Raw genomic sequence first — 19,454 nt, 5'->3', positions numbered from 1 at the left:
AGACGTCTCAAACGCTAAAAATTGAAGTCGAGAATGGATACACGCATTGCCATCATGTATGTATGTACATATGAATGTGTCACCGCACACATGAAATTGCGAAGCAGACTTCAAGAGGAAACAAAACTTTGTTTTTGCGAGAGTCGCTTTGGGTTCAATGTTCAAGAGAGCCAACGCCAAATTCTCTCAGCCGAAGGCTCTCTCACCAAGAGCCGAAGCCAATGGGAGCCGATCCACTATACTGATTAGGCAGCCAGTTTTAACTTGATTTGCAGTCTCTATGTGTTGTTTGCTTAGTGGTGCGGCGTGAGAAGTTATGTAGACGTAGATGTAGATGACTGGTGTAGATAAATTGTAAAATGTCATATGCAAAATTCGAAAAAAAAAACAATGTGGTACAGCTACACTGACTGAGTACCGGGTATAAAAGTTGTGACGCGTAATATGCGTCTCACACGTCCCTTCTCGTTTTTCATGTACAGGTGCGTTCAATCGTCGTCGTTTAAGGTATTGCTTATCAAAGTCTATGAAGAGACGCCTGAGCTAAAATTGATTAACCCACCCTAGTTTTTAATGTCAAAATTTCGTTAAAAATACCGCACAAAAATCAACATTTTTGCATTTTAAGGCTTAATATTTCTCAGACAGTACTCTAAAACAGGGCTGGGCACCCATACAATTAACGAGCCGTTTTTGCGTTTGTGTGTGAAGACGCACGCAAAACGGAACATTTCACTTTATTGGTATTGGTACGAATCACTGTCATACGCTTGTACGTGAGGGCAGCGCAGCAGCGCATTTTTCCGCACCCCAGGGATAGGTCCGTGCCGAGCCCTGCTCTAATACCATAAAGGGTTTGGGTCCACTTTTGAGCAGCATCAATCAGCTTTTCAGGTAAATACATTTTTTACAACCAGATCTAAGACAGACACTTAAGTTATGTGAGAAAACCAAAATTAAATATTCTTAAAAAAAAGTTCTGGCATGGACAACAAAAAATTATCATCACACCATTTCTAAGCCATATCTTTTCAAAAAAGTGGGTTTGGTTCCTTAAGGAAAAATCGTGTCAGGTAATCTTATAGGAATTGTATATTTCAAGTGATCAGAAAATAATCTGCGTTAAATCTGCCCATTTTTACAATGCACTTGAAAAACAGAGTTATGTAACAATAACAATACTATTAGCGTACATGGATATATCTTAGTGTATTTATTAAGTAATCAGATTAAAGTACCAGATGTATAATGAATATAATCCTTTACAATATGTATTGGCATATGCTATAAAAACTTATATGTTAATGTAAAAGAAACACTGTATTATTTAAGAATAATTTAAGAATTAAATACTTCATATGTATCTAATACTAATTAAATAATTAACAAACAAATATACATTCTATAATTGTTTTCTAACCATTTCCGAAAGCAAGGCTGATTCATTATTCGACATAACGGCTCCACTAGAGTCATTATTCCTGTACGAAGTACTAGGTGCTCGCTGAATTGTTCTGTCTTCATAGCGCGTACGTCCCTGAGATGCCATTGGTCGGTTAAGAGTGTTATTGGCATTGTTTGGTGAACTTGGCGGAGTGGTATGTGCAGTGAAATTTTTACTTATGAAATCATGCTCTTTCCATCCATTTTTTTTGTAGACGTCTCGGAGTTCATGATGTTGCCACATCGTATACAAAACTTGACTAGCAAACTTTATTACACAAGAAGTATATTTTTCTTTTCGTCTAGATATATTCATGAGTCGGTCTATACCACCTGCATCTAAAAGTGAACGAGAAAATTCTGGATTCTTTTTTATGACTTCATTAATTGTGGCCAATACAGCTGTTATTGTATCATCTGATGTGTTTTGGTCATGCTGTACATTTCCAGACGGAAGTTTTTGAACTAAGTCACGCATTGCGTACTTTCCAATTAGTTCTTTATTTCGTTGATCAATAGCTAGATTCCGTAGGGCAGTAGCAACTGCGCAGACTACGCGATCAACTTCCATCCGAAGGAGCTCTACCAGTATTGGAAGACCTTTTTCTTTACGTACAGTGGCACGAATATCAATGCTGGGTTGCCAATAACATGCAGATAAATTTTGAATTGCTCCTGCAGCAGCTTCAAGTGTTTCAGGATTAGAACAACTTTGCAATAACGACAAGTAATACTGCACAACTTCAGGTTGCCATAATTGTTCGTAACCTTTATTTATTTGGCTATTAGTTACTGAACTTTTAGAATACTCTGTGGTTATGCTATATTCCTGAAGAGCTTCAGTTGCAGATACTTCCTTCTTTTTTTTACTTGTTCCAAAACATCCTAAGTTTTCACCTAGAAATGCAAAATAACATGTTACCAAATTGAAATGAAAAATAATTGATTTATTATTTTACCCTTTGACGAAGAGGGAATAACCCTTTCTTGCGTAATGAAGGGATGCTTATCATAATTGGGATCTTCCACTTCCTGACATCTGTACGAGAGATTTCGAAGTATACATACGCAGTTTTCTACTGTTTTGTTTCCAATATTGTTTTTCTCTATTGCAGCTCGAACTACATATAAAAGACATTCCACTAAATGTTCGCAATTGCGAAGACACCCTCTTGCATGCTCTCCAGCTGAACTGACATTTCGCAACACCCCCGAAGCATTTCGAAATACTGTAGAAAAACAAGTGTCCCCACAACAAACTGGATCCCATCCAGAATGAGGTTTTATAACATTGCAGACTATAGCATTTAGGGCTTCATCAATAATTGACCGCTTGATATCTTCACAGGAAGACATATTCCATAAAACTCCAGTTACCAATTCTTTTACTTCTGTCTCTTGAGAACGACAAAGAAGATGAACCAACGCTTCTATTCCGCCAGAATTTTGTATTCCACGCTTGTTTTCATCATTTTGTCTACCATAAGATAAGTTTCGAAGAGCTCCACAAGCATTTCTAAAAAAACCAAACGAAATTATTAATTTACATAATTTATAAGACATATTGACATAGACATAGAAATTAATTTGTTGCGAGTTGTTATGACGATAAAATTAATTTATCCAATAGAAATGTGCATTTGATAAGCCCACACGAAGGGCAAAGGTCCGTCGATGGCCCTTAAGTTTTACAAATTGTAACAAATTTCCGAATACTTAAAGCAAGTGGCCTCTCGCCCCGTGTCTCAGCTACGATTTAACTGTATATTGCATGTAAATTATTGGTTGAAACAAGGTACTGCAGAGCTCTAAGCTACGATTTTTTTTTTCTTTGACAGAACTGGTACTTGAAGAGTAAATAGGGTACAATATACCACTTCAGAAGCAGAGTGTGAATGAGAGAATGTGAATAAAACAAATATAAGCTGCGGGACGGGGTGGGTTTAGCCACTAAAAATTTCTTCATTCTGGCTATAATAATAATCCAATCGGATCCCAATTTGGTGATCTGATAGATATGGTCATTCCCAAATGGCGTATGTGAATGAGAGAATGTGTAAAAAACAAATATAAGCTCCGGGACGGGGTGGGTTTAGCCACTAAAAATTTATTCATTCTGGCTATAATAATGGTCCTTTCGGATCCCAATTCGGTGATCTGATAGATATGGTCCTTCCCTACGGAATGGCGATTTTAGTTTTCATTTATCTTTAAAATTGTAGCTTTGGGATGTTTTCGCCCTTTTGCGGAGGCGGAAGGGGCGGGGATCATTTTTGAAATACACTTGTAACAGTGTGAGCATAAAGAAGTCTGAATGCAACATTTGGTGGCTCTAGCATTTATAAGTAGTCTCTGAGATCCAGGCGCTCAATAAGACGGACGGACGGACGGACAGACGCACGGACAGGCATGGCTCAATCGACTCAGCTATTGATGCTGATCAAGAATATACATGTATAATTTATGGGGTCGGAAACGTTTCCTTCCTTCCCCCACCTTATATTTGTTTTTTTGCACTTTCTATCATTCACACTCTTCTTCGCGCAGTGTGTGGCCTCTGCCTCTTCCTTGGCTAAACCCACTCCATCCCGCAGCTTATATTTGTTTTTTTCATATTCTCTCAATCACACTCTGCTTCTGCAGTGTGCGGCCTCTGCCTCTGCCGCGTAACTGCCTCTGCCGTAAAAAGTGTTGTAGACGTAGATGACAGATGAAGAAAAAATTTAAAATTTCACAAAAAACCGCTAAGGTACAGATATAGTACTGAGAGAGAAGTAAGAGAAGTTTTACGGAGTACCCTAATTTTTTTGCTCATTTTCATAGTCTGCTTCTTCAGAGGAACTTCACATTGTAAGAAAGTAAGGAAACATTGAACAACTTTCAGGTTGAAAGTTAGCTCGATGCGAAATATTAAATAATAATATAAATATGGAATTTACAGGTTATTATACATATGTAGATTAATTGTTAATCCATCTTTTGTGATAATTGCAGTGCGCAGTTCCACAAAAACGGACAACTGCATCGCGCAGAATAGTACGGAGACAAGATATAAAAATAATAACATACAAAATCTTCCAAGTCTAACATTCAAACTTTGTTTTATTTTGTGATAACTGCAGTGCACAGTTACACAAAGGAGAAATACAACTGAATCGCACAAAATAGTGTGGAGATTGGAAAAATACACACAAATTAATACTCATTAGTTTCAGCGGCTGAAACAGTGTATTCAGTTCGTGTTATATGCAGTGCGCATTGACACGGGGGATCGCTGTGAAACGCAAAAGCTCATGAGTAAACAGTATACATTTTTGTAAAATTCCAAATTCTAAGACTAATTAAGGGGACACATGCAGGACGCGGAATACAATCGACTAAGATACAGCAACTATACTAAACAAACTTAACCCACACATTCTTATACACGATTCCAATTGCAGACAATCTTAAATCCACTTCATTTCAGATACAATTCAACAACTTAAACATATTGACCCAATACTAAATATAAGAGAACACTATAAACAACACACACACAATATTAGCTAACAAGAATAAGTACACTTTGTCACACACACATACACAATAATTAACAAAATTATAAACAGATTATATGAATAACATTAACAGAGTCAATAAGTCAACTCCCACGACTAGAAGAAAGACAAGAAGTGCAGTTAGTCTTGAAGATATCAGGGAAATTCATATCGAACAAGATTTAATTCGAGACCCGACTAGTTCAACAACCATGACGTCGAACCCAAATCCACCCCCACCCAACCAATTAGCCGGTACCACCAACCCAATGGACGTTTTTTCGTCATAAAGAATTCCAGACGCAATTCGTTTTCTCCCAAGCTATGACGGAAACCCCATAGCCCTAAGTGAATTCATAATTAATGTCGAGAAAATCCTCTTACTCATTAAAGGAATTGAACAAACTCCGTATGGAACATTTCTACTAAGATCTATTAGAAACAAAATAGAAGGAAAAGCAAACGATGCCCTTCACGCATCGGGAGCCAACCTTAACTGGGATGAGATAAAAGACGCCCTTATGCTACACTGTTCGGACAAACGAGACGAACCAACACTAATGTATGAGCTCCACGGACTAATACAAAGACAGTTAGCGCTAAAAGAATTTTACGAAAAGGTAACCGAAATTAAAATTGCATTATTCAAGCTCATCGAAACCAAAGAGTCTGAGCCACTCTTAATCCAGACCAAGAAAGAACTCTTCGATAACACTTGCTTAAATATATTTTTAAGTGGCATGAGAGGCCCACTAGGGGCAACCGTTACGGTACCCCCCTTCTAAATCCCTTCGAGCAAACGACGTCTGGCAGGTCACTTTGGCAACAGCCGAGGGGATGCCAGCCATCTGGAAAACGACACGTGGTAGACGACACCTGGCAAACGACTTCGGCCAGACGACATCTGGCAGGTACTTCGGCATCAGCCGAGTGGATGCTAGCCAGCTGGAAAACGACACGTAACAAAACGACTTCTGCCAAAACGACATCTGGCAAGGCACTTCGTCAACAGCTGAGGAGATGCCAGTTTTGGAGTTGGAGAGTTAGTTTGACACAGATACTCAACCGAACCAGTTGTTCCGGCATTAATTCTGATTAAATAAACCATCAATAAGCAATTAAAACACTACTACAGCTTGTACTTATTCGTAACTCGCGCAACCCTCAAAAAAAAAAAAATATGCTAAAACCACACAAAGTTGGGTATATAGACCTCTTTAACATGGCTTAGTTCACTACAAACAGATGTAAGATATTTAAGCTATGTGAAAAAAAGAATAGCTACTTCTAAAAAAAAAACAGTTACAAAAAATAACCTAGCCTTTGAAAATTTATTCAAAAAAAATTCTGCCATAGAAAAAAATCATAATTCTTTAAAAAAATTCAAAGTCCTCAGTCTATAAAAAAATTTTGATTTTGTCGAGTAGTGTTATTAACCAATTAGTATAGAATCAAGTGGTTTTAATGAGTTTTGCCCATTTTTGCCCCTTTTCGGAAAATATTACATTTTGCAGATGCCTATAAGCACTAAGCAAACAACACATAGAGACTGCAAACTAAGATAAAACTGGCTGCCTAATCAGTATAGTGGATCGGCTCCCATTGGCTTCGGCTCTTGGTGAGAGAGCCTTCGGCTGAGAGAATTTGGCGTTGGCTCTCTTGAACATTGAACCCAAAGCGACTCTCGCAAAAACAAAGTTTTGTTTCCTCTTGAAGTCTGCTTCGCAATTTCATGTGTGCGGTGACACATATGTACATACATACATACATGATGGCAATGCGTGTATCCATTCTCGACTTCAATTTTTAGCGTTTGAGACGTCTGGCATTTTTCTGTTTTTCTGAGATCACATACCCTTTTTTTCAAACTTGCGACTTTATGAAGCAGCTTGCCCCAAATAAAAATAAATTGATTTTGTGTATCCCCTCTATGCTCATATATTTCTTAAGTACATTTAGGACGAAAGGGATAAACGGTTATAAACATCTAAATATGTATACATATAACAACAATTGACTTGGCGTTGCAAATATTTTCCATTAGAGTATTCAGCGTACAAACAACACATAGAGACTGCAAACTAAGATAAAACTGGCTGCCTAATCAGTATAGTGGATCGGCTCCCATTGGCTTCGGCTCTTGGTGAGAGAGAGCCTTCGGCTGAGAGAATTTGGCGTTGGCTCTCTTGAACATTGAACCCAAAGCGACTCTCGCAAAAACAAAGTTTTGTTTCCTCTTGAAGTCTGCTTCGCAATTTCATGTGTGCGGTGACACATATGTACATACATACATACATGATGGCAATGCGTGTATCCATTCTCGACTTCAATTTTTAGCGTTTGAGACGTCTGGCATTTTTCTGTTTTTCTGAGATCACATACCCTTTTTTTTCAAACTTGCGACTTTATGAAGCAGCTTGCCCCAAATAAAAATAAATTGATTTTGTGTATCCCCTCTATGCTCATATATTTCTTAAGTACATTTAGGACGAAAGGGATAAACGGTTATAAACATCTAAATATGTATACATATAACAACAATTGACTTGGCGTTGCAAATATTTTCCATTAGAGTATTCAGCGTACAAACAACACATAGAGACTGCAAACTAAGATAAAACTGGCTGCCTAATCAGTATAGTGGATCGGCTCCCATTGGCTTCGGCTCTTGGTGAGAGAGCCTTCGGCTGAGAGAATTTGGCGTTGGCTCTCTTGAACATTGAACCCAAAGCGACTCTCGCAAAAACAAAGTTTTGTTTCCTCTTGAAGTCTGCTTCGCAATTTCATGTGTGCGGTGACACATTCATATGTACATACATACATGATGGCAATGCGTGTATCCATTCTCGACTTCAATTTTTAGCGTTTGAGACGTCTGGCATTTTTCTGTTTTTCTGAGATCACATACCCTTTTTTCAAACTTGCGACTTTTATGAAGCAGCTTGCTTTAAATAAAAATAAATTGATTTTGTGTATCCCCTCTATGCTCATATATTTCTTAAATACATTTAGGACGAAAGGGATAAACGGTTATAAACATCTAAATATGTATACAAATAACAACAATTGACTTGGCGTTGCAAATATTTTCCATTAGAGTATTCAGCGTAAACTGTGTGAATAAACATAGATAGACACACACGAGACTGCGAAAGCGACTTGAAAAGATAAACAAATAAATTCTTTTTCGGCACAGCTGCCATGACTCCACTTATAACTCTGTTTATTCACACAGTGTACGCTGAATACTCTAATGGAAAATATTTGCAACGCCAAGTCAATTGTTGTTATATGTATACATATTTAGATGTTTATAACCGTTTATCCCTTTCGTCCTAAATGTACTTAAGAAATATATGAGCATAGAGGGGATACACAAAATCAATTTATTTTTATTTGGGGCAAGCTGCTTCATAAAGTCGCAAGTTTGAAAAAAAGGGTATGTGATCTCAGAAAAACAGAAAAATGCCAGACGTCTCAAACGCTAAAAATTGAAGTCGAGAATGGATACACGCATTGCCATCATGTATGTATGTATGTACATATGTGTCACCGCACACATGAAATTGCGAAGCAGACTTCAAGAGGAAACAAAACTTTGTTTTTGCGAGAGTCGCTTTGGGTTCAATGTTCAAGAGAGCCAACGCCAAATTCTTCAGCCGAAGGCTCTCTCACCAAGAGCCGAAGCCAATGGGAGCCGATCCACTATACTGATTAGGCAGCCAGTTTTATCTTAGTTTGCAGTCTCTATGTGTTGTTTGTACGCTGAATACTCTAATGGAAAATATTTGCAACGCCAAGTCAATTGTTGTTATATGTATACATATTTAGATGTTTATAACCGTTTATCCCTTTCGTCCTAAATGTACTTAAGAAATATATGAGCATAGAGGGGATACACAAAATCAATTTATTTTTATTTGGGGCAAGCTGCTTCATAAAGTCGCAAGTTTGAAAAAAAGGGTATGTGATCTCAGAAAAACAGAAAAATGCCAGACGTCTCAAACGCTAAAAATTGAAGTCGAGAATGGATACACGCATTGCCATCATGTATGTATGTATGTACATATGTGTCACCGCACACATGAAATTGCGAAGCAGACTTCAAGAGGAAACAAAACTTTGTTTTTGCGAGAGTCGCTTTGGGTTCAATGTTCAAGAGAGCCAACGCCAAATTCTCTCAGCCGAAGGCTCTCTCACCAAGAGCCGAAGCCAATGGGAGCCGATCCACTATACTGATTAGGCAGCCAGTTTTATCTTAGTTTGCAGTCTCTATGTGTTGTTTGCTTAGTGCTATAAGTTAACTTATGCAGCACTGCCAGCGTTCTGGAGCAACAACAAACGCGAAGCAGATGCATTAAAATGTTGTACTTTAGAAAGTATTGACAAAAACTGTCTAACTGAAGATGAAACTATTATAATTTAAAAGAAAAAAAAATAAGAGCTAGATGACATATGTAGAACAAATTTAAAATTTTAACGAGAAGAGACGCTTCTTACGCGTCACAACTTTTATCCCCGGCACTCAGTACTACATCTGCATCTTAGCGGTTATTTGTCAAATTTTAAATTTTTTCTTCATCTGTCTCTACATCAGCAACACTACTCACGCCAACACGCTCCTTTAGCTCGCCACCCTCCCCTAGAAACACACACTGCAGAGTCAGGGCAGAGTCGCGGCAGAGGCAGGGGCAGAGACGTGTCAGGGGCAGAGGCCATAAACTGCGCGAAGCAGAATGTGAATGAGAGAATGTGTAAAAAACAAATATAAGCTGCGGGACGGGGTGGGTCTGGCCACTGCAAATTAATTTCTTCATTGTGGCTATAATAATGATCCAATCGGATCCCAATTTGGTGATCTGATAGATATGGTCATTCTCTACGGAATGGCGTATGTGAATGAGAGAATTTGTAAAAAACAAATATAAGCTGCGGGACGGGGTGGGTTTGGCCACTGCAAAATAATTTCTTCATTGTGGCTATAATAATGATCCAATCGGATCCCAATTTGGTGATCTGATAGATATGGTCATTCTCTACGGAATGGCGTATGTGAATGAGAGAATGTGTAAAAAACAAATATAAGCTGCGGGACGGGGTGGGTTTGGCCACTGCAAATTATTTTTTTCATTGTGGCTATAAAAATAATCCAATCGGATCCCAATTTGGTGATCTGATAGATATGGTCATTCCCTACGGAAAGGCGTATGTGAATGAGAGAATTTGTAAAAAAAAAAAATATAAGCTGCGGGACGGGGTAGGTTTGGCCACTGCAACTTAATTTCTTCATTGTGGCTATAATAATGATCCAATTGGATCCCAATTTGGTGATCTGATAGATATGGTCATTCCCTACGGAATGGCGTATGTGAATGAGAGAATTTGTAAAAAAAAATATAAGCTGCGGGACGGGGTGGGTTTGGCCCCTGCAAATTAATTTCTTCATTGTGGCTATAATAATGATCCAATCGGATCCCAATTTGGTGATCTGATAGATATGGTCATTCCCTACGGAATTGCGTTTTTAGTTTTCTGTTATCTTCAAAATTGATTTGGGAGGTTTTCGACTTTTTGTTTCAGTGTGAGCATACAGCAGTCTGGTGCCAAAATTTGGTGGCTCTAGCTCTCATAGTCTCTGAGAACTAGCCGACAAACAAGACGTACAGACGGACGGACGGACGGACGGACAGACAGACATGGCCCAATCGACTCGGCTATTGATGCTGATTAAGAATATATATACTTTATGGGGTCGGAGACGTTTCCTTCTGTGCGTTACATACATTCTCTTTGTGCACAAATACAATATACCCTATTTACTCTTCGCGTACCGGGTATAATAAAACCACTAAGGTACAGATGTCCTACTGAGTACCGGGTATAAAAGTTATGACGCGTAAAAATCGTTAAATCATGCTTTTAAGATTTATAATTCAGGGTGTATTTCTTTACTTACTTATGTATTTCAGGAGAATCATACGACAACAATCGAATCAATGGTGGTATTCCTCCCAATGATCTTGTACGTTGTTTATTCGGGTCATCCATGTAACATAAATGTTGCAAATATGCTGCTGCATTTGCTTTTATAGCATTGTTTGGATTACTAAGAAAACTTATGACTTCTGAAAGATTTGGGTCACGCCACCTCATAGTTGAGCAAAGGTCATTGTCAGATCCGCCGATATAATCTTCTTTCTCCCCTACTCCTCTGGGGGCAACAGCATTTATCGAACTCATGGCGAACTGAGGTAATTTGAAATCAGCTGTACCGTCAAAAGGTCGACATTGAGAGTCGCCAACAGTTTCAGACCCATTGAGGTTATCATCAAAAGGATTTGCAGTGAATTGTTTCAGATTAGAGCTTGTTCCTTGTATTCCATAGCCCGGTTCTGTCGTGTAGCCGTAAGGTACTACGGATTCATCGGTATAGTGGGACTCTACACCACAAGGTATACCTGATATCCCATAATCTGGCGTCTCATCAAATTGGGCTGCTTGTATATATCTTACTGTAGGACCCATTGAATGATTCTCCATACCGGCAAGGCCCACTTCTGGAGAACCTGTCTCGATCTTATTCTGTGGACCAAGTACTGAACAATGAGGCGTAATATGTGATATGCCTCCAATCCCTGGCGGCTTTGTGATGTATATTGGTGAATTTGTATATCCAGCTGCCGAAAATTGTTCGAAATTTTGAAATGATGCATACTGGGCTTGCATACTGTTTGCCTCCTGCACCAAAGATGGATCCATGTTCAAATTATGTGCTGGATTCATGTTTTTGCTAAAAAAAATTTAAAGAGACATTTGAATAAAACATTTTAAATGCATATATCGATGCTCTGCGCTCCATAAGAATTTTAAACGAGAAAACACGTTGTGAGACGCTGCTAAAGTAGCAGAGTACCCGGTATTCTGTCAGTTTATGCAAACTCGTCGTTCGTACACCCCTTATCACTATAGTTTGAGCACATACAGTGGGGAGCAATGATGAGTACATGTTCAAAATAGCAATTTTTTGTAGATATCTATCACTTTATCCTTAACAAATAGAAAAACTCGCATGTACTCAATTTTGCACTTTTCGTTAATTTATATTTATAAATTTTCTAATCAACAAGATGCTCACAGAATTGACGTTAAATATTTACTTTGTATACTAACATCAAATTAAGACATTTCTCATAATAATCGAAGAAGATTTCATGAATTTATTAAATAATGACTATGTTGCACCTGAGACAGAAGAAACAATGTCTAGAAATTGAAAATATTATTGTTAAGCTTAATAAAAATGGCTATACGACATCTATAACTGCTGAAAAACTTGGCATTAGCCAATCGGTGGTGATCAGAGTGGAAAAGATGCGAAATTTTGTGCCGAAACAGCAAGTCCAAGGTCGCCCTATGGCGCTAACAGACTCAGACGCGCTGCTTATAACGTCACAAATGAGGAACAAGAACTTTCTAACGCCAAATGATGCTTCTTTTCGCATAACAGTATCTATTTATACCCGGTACTCGGAGAGTAAATAGGGTATATTGTATTTGTGCGAATAACGGTTGTATGTAACGCACAGAAGGAAACGGATCCGACCCCATAAAGTATATATATTCTTGATCAGCATCAATAGCCTAGTCTATATCTGTCTGTCTGTCCGTCTGTCCGTCCGTCTTGTTGAGCGCCTAGATCTCAGACTATAATCCAAATAATCCAATATAATCCAATCTACCAAATTTTGCATCCAGGCTTCTGTATGCTCACACTGTTCCAAGTGTAATTCATGAGCCCCGCCCCCTTCCGCCCCCGCAAAAGGGCGGAAACCTCCCAAACCTACAATTTTGAAGATAAAAGAAAACTAATACTTAAAAACGCCATTCCGTAGGGAAGGACCATATCTATCAGATCACCAAATTGGGATCCGATTAGATCATTATTATGGCCACAATGAAGAAATTAATTTGCTGTGGCTAAACGCACCACGTCCCGCAGCTTATATTTGTTTTTTGCACATTCTCTCATTCACACTCTGCTTTGCGCAGTGAGCGGCCTTTGCCTCCGACACGTCTCTGCCTCTGCTTCTGCCGCGTCTCTGCCACGTCTCTGCCCGCGTCTCTTTTCGCGCTTAGGCCAAGGATACTGCTTCCCATCTGATTAACTATGGTTACATTTGGACTCATCAGATCTGATAACACGTATTCAATCATCCGTGGTCAAATTGTTATGCTAATTTTAAAATTTCGGGTTTGCTTTACCATTTTGTCCGACCACGTGAAAAATGCCGGTAGATGTAAAACGGTGTGGGGATGTTTTAAATGGTGGAAATTTCTATATACACTTGTAACAGTGTGTAATCGCATGAGTCTTCACACAAAATTTGGCGACTCTACCTTTTATAGTCTCTGATGTCCAGGCGCTCATTAAGTCAGACGGACGGACAGACGTGCGAACGGACGAACGGGCAGCTATAGACTCGGCCATTGATGCTGATCAAGAATAGATCTACTTTATGGGGTCGTGCGTTCTTCTGTGCGTTACATACATCCACTTTTGTGCTCAAATACAATATATAAAAGTTATCTACTACGGTAGGATGGCAGTCTCACAGTTGCATCCCAGTTGAAGACGCGCAGAGGGCAAAAAGTTGTTCTGCACTGATTCAATACGGATCTGATGTATGTCGTACTGATCGCACTATACACATGAGCCGTATTCTAAAATCGGACAAACAAGCAATATATATAGAGAGTCGAAGTGGAAAGATAAATAACCACCGTGCTTCTCAACGAGCTTGAGGCCATCAAAAGACAAAAAAAGAAACAATTCTTATAGATGAACTAGCATGCATTACATTTATTTCCATTTTTAATTTGTTTAATTTTTTCGAGCGATAGTAGCTTTATGTTGTTAAGACACAGACCCGACTGGGCTCTTAACAAAATGTTTTAAGCTATTTTCCTGTTGGGCCCATGTACTTCTCCACAGGGTCTTGCCGAAAGGAGGGAGGGGTGGGGCGAGGGAGACGTTTTACAACTTCGCCATGGGCGAAAATATTCCTTGTCACGGCGCTGCTGCTCTAATAATCCAAAAAGGCTGCAGAAGTTATTCTTAGACATATGCAAATTCTCAAATAATAATAATGGCGTTTCCATCATATTTTCTAACTGCGGAATGTGCAAAGGGTATTGTTAGATTTGTTTCCATACATATGCACAATGTATACAAGTTATAATACTCACATCTATAGAAAAACGACCCGACATCGTTGAGTAAACCTATATCTGCGGGAAAGAAATATTTTGCTAGGGGCAGAGAGTGACCAAAGGTGAAATCGCATTCCGTACGGTTGTGGCAGGTGTGTTGTTTTGTTTACTTTGTGAACACTTGTAAAAATTCAAGAAAAAATATAAAAATAAATGGATTGAAGCAGGACCCTCCTTTTGGTGGGATTGGAGGCTCTTGTCGTAGCGGAGGACAATCAATCCCGAAATCGTTGAGTAAACCTATATCTGCGGGAAAGAAACATCCCACAACACAGCTGCCTGAGAAGTGTAACCGTACGGAATGCGATTTCATCTTTGGTCACTCTCTGCCCCTAGCAAAATAAAGAGCACTTCTAGCCAGAAAACGTGTTATCGGACCTGTAGTACTGTAGGAAGTACTAAGCTTAACCGTGTTCCCATAAAAGAAATCCAAATTCAAAAAACCAGGTGCTGACATATGGGCCACAAATTTTCCATGTCTTTCTGCATGTATAGCTGCAGCTGTCAGGGTCTTTATTTCAAACTCTCGTTTTTACCAAATGGGTTAAAAATCTCTGCAAAATTTTGTGTCGAACAAAAAACAGGCATGGGAATACCACCCCTAATTCTGTCGCATCTGAGTACTGCTTACGGTTTAACTTGAGAATCTGACATCTGATTTTATTGTCATTCTAAAAAGCTGATAAATGCATCTATAAATTATACCCAAAAAAAAATAGAAATATGTAAAAGCTTTCAAATGTAACGAGTTGGAACGTACATATGTATGTACATATGTAAGACGCGTCACAACTTTTATACCCGGTACTCATTCAGTATATATATATGTACATATGTATGTATGCACATGTGTAAGCATGTAAGCATAAGCAAAGCTGCTGAAAGGGGTGGGAGAAATCACTGCAAATACCTTTATTCATTCTGGCTATTATAATGATCTGAGCCGATCTTAATTCGGGGATCTGATTCTACAGAATCGCGTTATTCTTTTTTTTGTATCTTCAAAATTGTGGATTTGAGAGATTTTTGCTCTTTGTATTGCGAAATTTTGAAAAAAACTTGATTTAGTGTGATATCACCGGAGTCTTCACACGCCGACAAACAAAACGGATACACACATGATTACTTAAGCTTTAAATCTCATAAAAATAGTAATTACTTCAAAGTTATTGAACAAGTTCGTCTATTATTTGAATTTAAAGACAGACTCTATTCCATTCATTGGTAGTAGTTACCATTATTTTTTTATGTTAACAAAAAATAATATATTTCAAAAAACCTTTTGATTTAAGTCTCATTTTTTATTATGTAAGGAATATGATTCTGAATATTGATGGTATTTAATACATTTCATATATACATACACATGCATGTAAGAACTTTTACATATGTATGTATAAGATATATGTAAGTATGTACATATGTATGTATGTCTTCCAGCTTTTTTTAAAGCCGATATTTTTGTACATATGTATGTATGTATGCACATATATGTGCATATATTATACAGACATTGCAGTTCAATGTACATAAACATAAATACGTATTTACAAATATTTAAGACATTGAAGATGCCACGCCCCCCAAATGTATCTACATATGTATGTATGTTGTCATTCGTAATATAGATATTACGGAAATTACATAGTACATTTTTAAACTGTTAGATGTACAAACATACTCAAGCAAATACATATGTATATATTTAATTACTCTTCACCTCATCAAAACCGATATAAAAAAAATTAATTTAAGGGCAGAATTGGGTAAAATTAATTATTGATTTTTCAAACTTGCTGTATCGTGACATATCAGATCTGAGAAACTTTAGTTTATGGCTGTTGTTGGAGCTTTTTCACCTATATCAATTTACAAAAATGAAATAGACAACTAAAATTTTGTTTGAAACATAAGTGGTCCATACTATGGAGTTGTATATGTATTGTTCCAAACATTTTTTGTATTCATACCATATATGTATAGTGAATACATTTTTGTGCTCACCAATTAAAGAATCGTTTAATGTTGTTATTTACGTAATTCACATTTTCAGTACCACTAGATTATAAACTTAGCATTTGCTGAGAAGCTAGAGAGATATATACGTATTACTCAGCCTGTAAAACACGATTTTGCAATGTTATTCTTTTTTTAATAGGATAGGTTTTAAAATGATATTGAGATTAGTCTGACCGAATCTTGAATGTACAAAAATAAACCTTTTTTCATTTCAAATTATACTAAAAGAAGTCCGACTTTAAGCCCAGTACTCAGATGCGCTAAATTTTCGTTTGACCGAATCAGGGATGATATTCCCCTAAAAACGATAAGAAATCTACCATGTTTTTTGTTCGACAGAAATTTTTACGCCAGAATTTTGCAGTTGAGTACTCATATCAGCAAAAAATACACCAGAAAACTATCCAATTAAATACTATAAATATCGCAGCGAAAAATAAAACTCTTTTTTTTTTTATGTCAATAAAATCAAGACACGATTAAAGCCTAGCACTCAGATCTGATAACACGTTTGCTAGCAAACTGTGCAATATATTCTGCTAGCAGCATGGTGTGACCTGAGGTGAAAGCCGCATTCCGTACGGTTACATTCCTCAAGAAGCCGTTTGGCTTTGTTTACTTTTCGAAAATGCGTGAAAAGTGAATAAAAGGTTAATAAAGCAAAGAAAAGAAATGGATCCATGCAGGAGATCACTTTTGGTAGGATTGGTGGCTCTTGCACTAGATTAGGAGGTGGAAAATCAACGAAATAAGCGCCGACAACTTTGCGTAAATCCATATCTGCAGGAAAGACACCAGGAGTGTTGTTTTTCTATACATGAGAGTATTATAAATCATATAAATATGTGTATGTTTATAGAAACCCATCTAACTACACCCTTTGCACATTCCTGAGTTTGAAAATATGATCTAGAATATGATAGTTTCGAGTCCAAATCGTCGCCTTCGCCTCTCCTTGGCACGACCCTGTGGAGCAGTACTTGGTCCCAAAAATAAAACAGCCTAAATCATTTTGTTAACAGCCCTGCCGGGTCTGTGTCTTGGCAATATGAAGATACTGTCGTTCAAATAAGTTCAACAAATTAAAAATGCAAATAAATTCAATATAATCTCATTAATCTATAATAATTGTATCCTTTATTGCCGTTTGATGGCCTCCAGCTCGTTTAGAAGCACTGTGGTCATATAACTTTCCCCTTCAGCAGCTTTTTTGCAACCATTTTATTGAAACTTTAAGCCTAGTAACCAGATCGAAAGAAAGGGCCGCTTAAAAAATTAGGGATGATATTCGTATGGAACCGATAAGAACGATAAGGCAGTACTCAGATCGACAAAAAAAACAGGCCGAAAAAATCTAGAAAGTCAGACGATAGTATTTTGTGGTATCGATAGTATTTGTGTGGTATTGATAGTATTTGTCTGTTATTCGTTGGTATGTTGCTAGCAGCTCGAAAAATAAAGATTTGTTTTAATTTTTGAGAGGATACCTAGCAAACAGAGAGTAAAGTCTCAATCAAATGCAGGCAACAATGCCGCTGAAGTTGAAAGATAAATGACCATTGTGCTTCTAAACGAGCTTTAGTCCATCAAACGGCAAAAAAGGAAACAATTATTATAGATTATTGAGATTATATTGAATTTATTTGTATTTTCAATTTGTTTAACTTATTTGAACGCCAGTATCTTTATGATGCCAAGACACAGACCCGGCTGGGCTGTTAACAAAATGTTTTAAGTTGTTTTTTATACCCGGTACTCGAAGAGTAAATAGGGTATATTGTAAATGTGCGAATAACGGTTGTATGTAACGCACAGAAGGAAACGTTTCCGACCCCATACAATTGTGACGTCACTTCGGCCGGGGTATGCTCGCCGTGCCGGGTTCACAGAAATTTGTAGGTTTCTGGATGTGGTAGCTGAAAGAGAGGTTTCCGTAAGTTCAAGAATTAGGCTAGGATTAGGCGGTGAAAGAAGTATCGTTCTTTATTGGTCTTAATTTTACAGAGTTTTGGATGTGGTGGGGCCGGGAGGATGTCTTCCTTCGATCGGCTGTGTGCGGGGTCTGCCGTGGATGCGGAGGTCAGGGTCCGCTCTGAGCGAAGTCAGCGATGCGGAGGTGTTGGACACGCGCCAAGGGGTAGGTATGGATGCGGAGGTCAAGCACACTCCGAGGATACGAGTTGTTGCGGAGTTTAAGCACACTCCGAGGAGACCAGAGGTTACGGAGGTTGAGCACACTCCGAGGAGAATTCAGAGGTGGAGCACACTCTGGCGAGGATTCCGAGGTAGGAGCACACTCGGGAGGCGGATGCAGAGGTGGAGCACGCTCTGGTGAGGATTCCGAGGTTGGAGTACACTCGGGGAGGAGGATTCAGAGGTTGAGCACGCTCTGAGGTTGGGTATTTATAGCAGGCCGATCGGCAGAGTAGAATACTACAAAAAGTTGGGAGGTTACTCCCAGGCTATCTGTGTTGGATGGCCAGGGTGTTCAAGATGAACTGCCATCATATCCAAGGTGAACTGCCAGGCTAGCTCAGACCATGAAGCAACTATAAAGGAGGGCTCGTCGGCAAAAATTATGAAAATGTGCGAGTAAAAAGTGCGAGTGAAAGGGCTCTCGCTGTAAGTGTGAGGGCAACGACAATGGAGTGTGCTGATTAATCATTTAAAGGCAATGTGAAAAAACATAATAATTGTTTCATAATTTAATTTTTAATAGTTTGCTACATAATAGTAGTCTTTGCTTTGAGAAAATAAACATTTTTAAAAACTGTGAAAAAAAATTTGGTCCGCAACCAACCATCCGCGTCGACAAGCAAACGAGCACTGAGAATTAGGAATAGCAGCGAGTAACTCTGCAACCGACGAGCCCTCCTTTATAGTTGCTTTATGAGCTCAGACAGACTGCCACGATTCGGTCCGGCGATCCTCCTTTTATTGCCGGCGATCCTCCTTTTATTGCCGGCGATCAGCTGTTGGCATTCGGGATTTTTGGCGTTAGCCCTAGCGCGTTCTGAACCCAACTGTTAGTGTGGCCGTTCTCCCGGTTGGTGTTTTGGTGCGCGCGCCTATTTTGTTTGAATTTGAATATATAATTGTGTAATTATATGTGAGTATTTATATATGGCTAGGTGTTGCGGCGCTGGGCGTCACTAAGTATATATATTCTTGCCATGTCTGTCT

At 38.5% G+C, this 19,454-nt stretch overlaps 1 protein-coding gene across 1 annotated transcript; it reads right to left on the bottom strand.

Moving 5' to 3' along the window:
* Window positions 1-1,374: 1,374 nt before the first annotated feature.
* Window positions 1,375-16,413, bottom strand: LOC117890582 (catenin delta-2). The gene is made up of 4 exons (XM_034795520.1): window positions 16,257-16,413; window positions 10,939-11,772; window positions 2,403-2,959; window positions 1,375-2,340 (listed from the first exon to the last, which is right to left on the bottom strand). Exons 2-4 carry the CDS (start codon window positions 11,763-11,765, stop codon window positions 1,403-1,405), a joined length of 2,322 nt encoding a protein of 773 aa, XP_034651411.1. The 5' UTR covers window positions 11,766-11,772; window positions 16,257-16,413; the 3' UTR covers window positions 1,375-1,402.
* Window positions 16,414-19,454: the final 3,041 nt, after the last annotated feature.

The sequence above is a fragment of the Drosophila subobscura genome, chromosome E, assembly GCF_008121235.1.
Source record: "Drosophila subobscura isolate 14011-0131.10 chromosome E, UCBerk_Dsub_1.0, whole genome shotgun sequence".
NCBI lineage: Eukaryota > Metazoa > Arthropoda > Insecta > Diptera > Drosophilidae > Drosophila > Drosophila subobscura.
Note: the sequence above shows the minus strand (reverse complement) of the source record. Positions and strands in the feature narration are given on the sequence as shown.

Coding starts and splice junctions, on each gene's coding strand:
- LOC117890582 (XM_034795520.1), bottom strand. CDS start 11,765: ATGAATCCAGCACATAATTTGAACATGGATCCATCTTTGGTGCAGGAG. Junction 2,960..10,938: donor GATTCTCCTGAAATACATAA/GTAAGTAAAGAA, acceptor TGGTTTTTTTAG/AAATGCTTGTGGAGCTCTTC. Junction 2,341..2,402: donor TATTCCCTCTTCGTCAAAGG/GTAAAATAATAA, acceptor TTGCATTTCTAG/GTGAAAACTTAGGATGTTTT.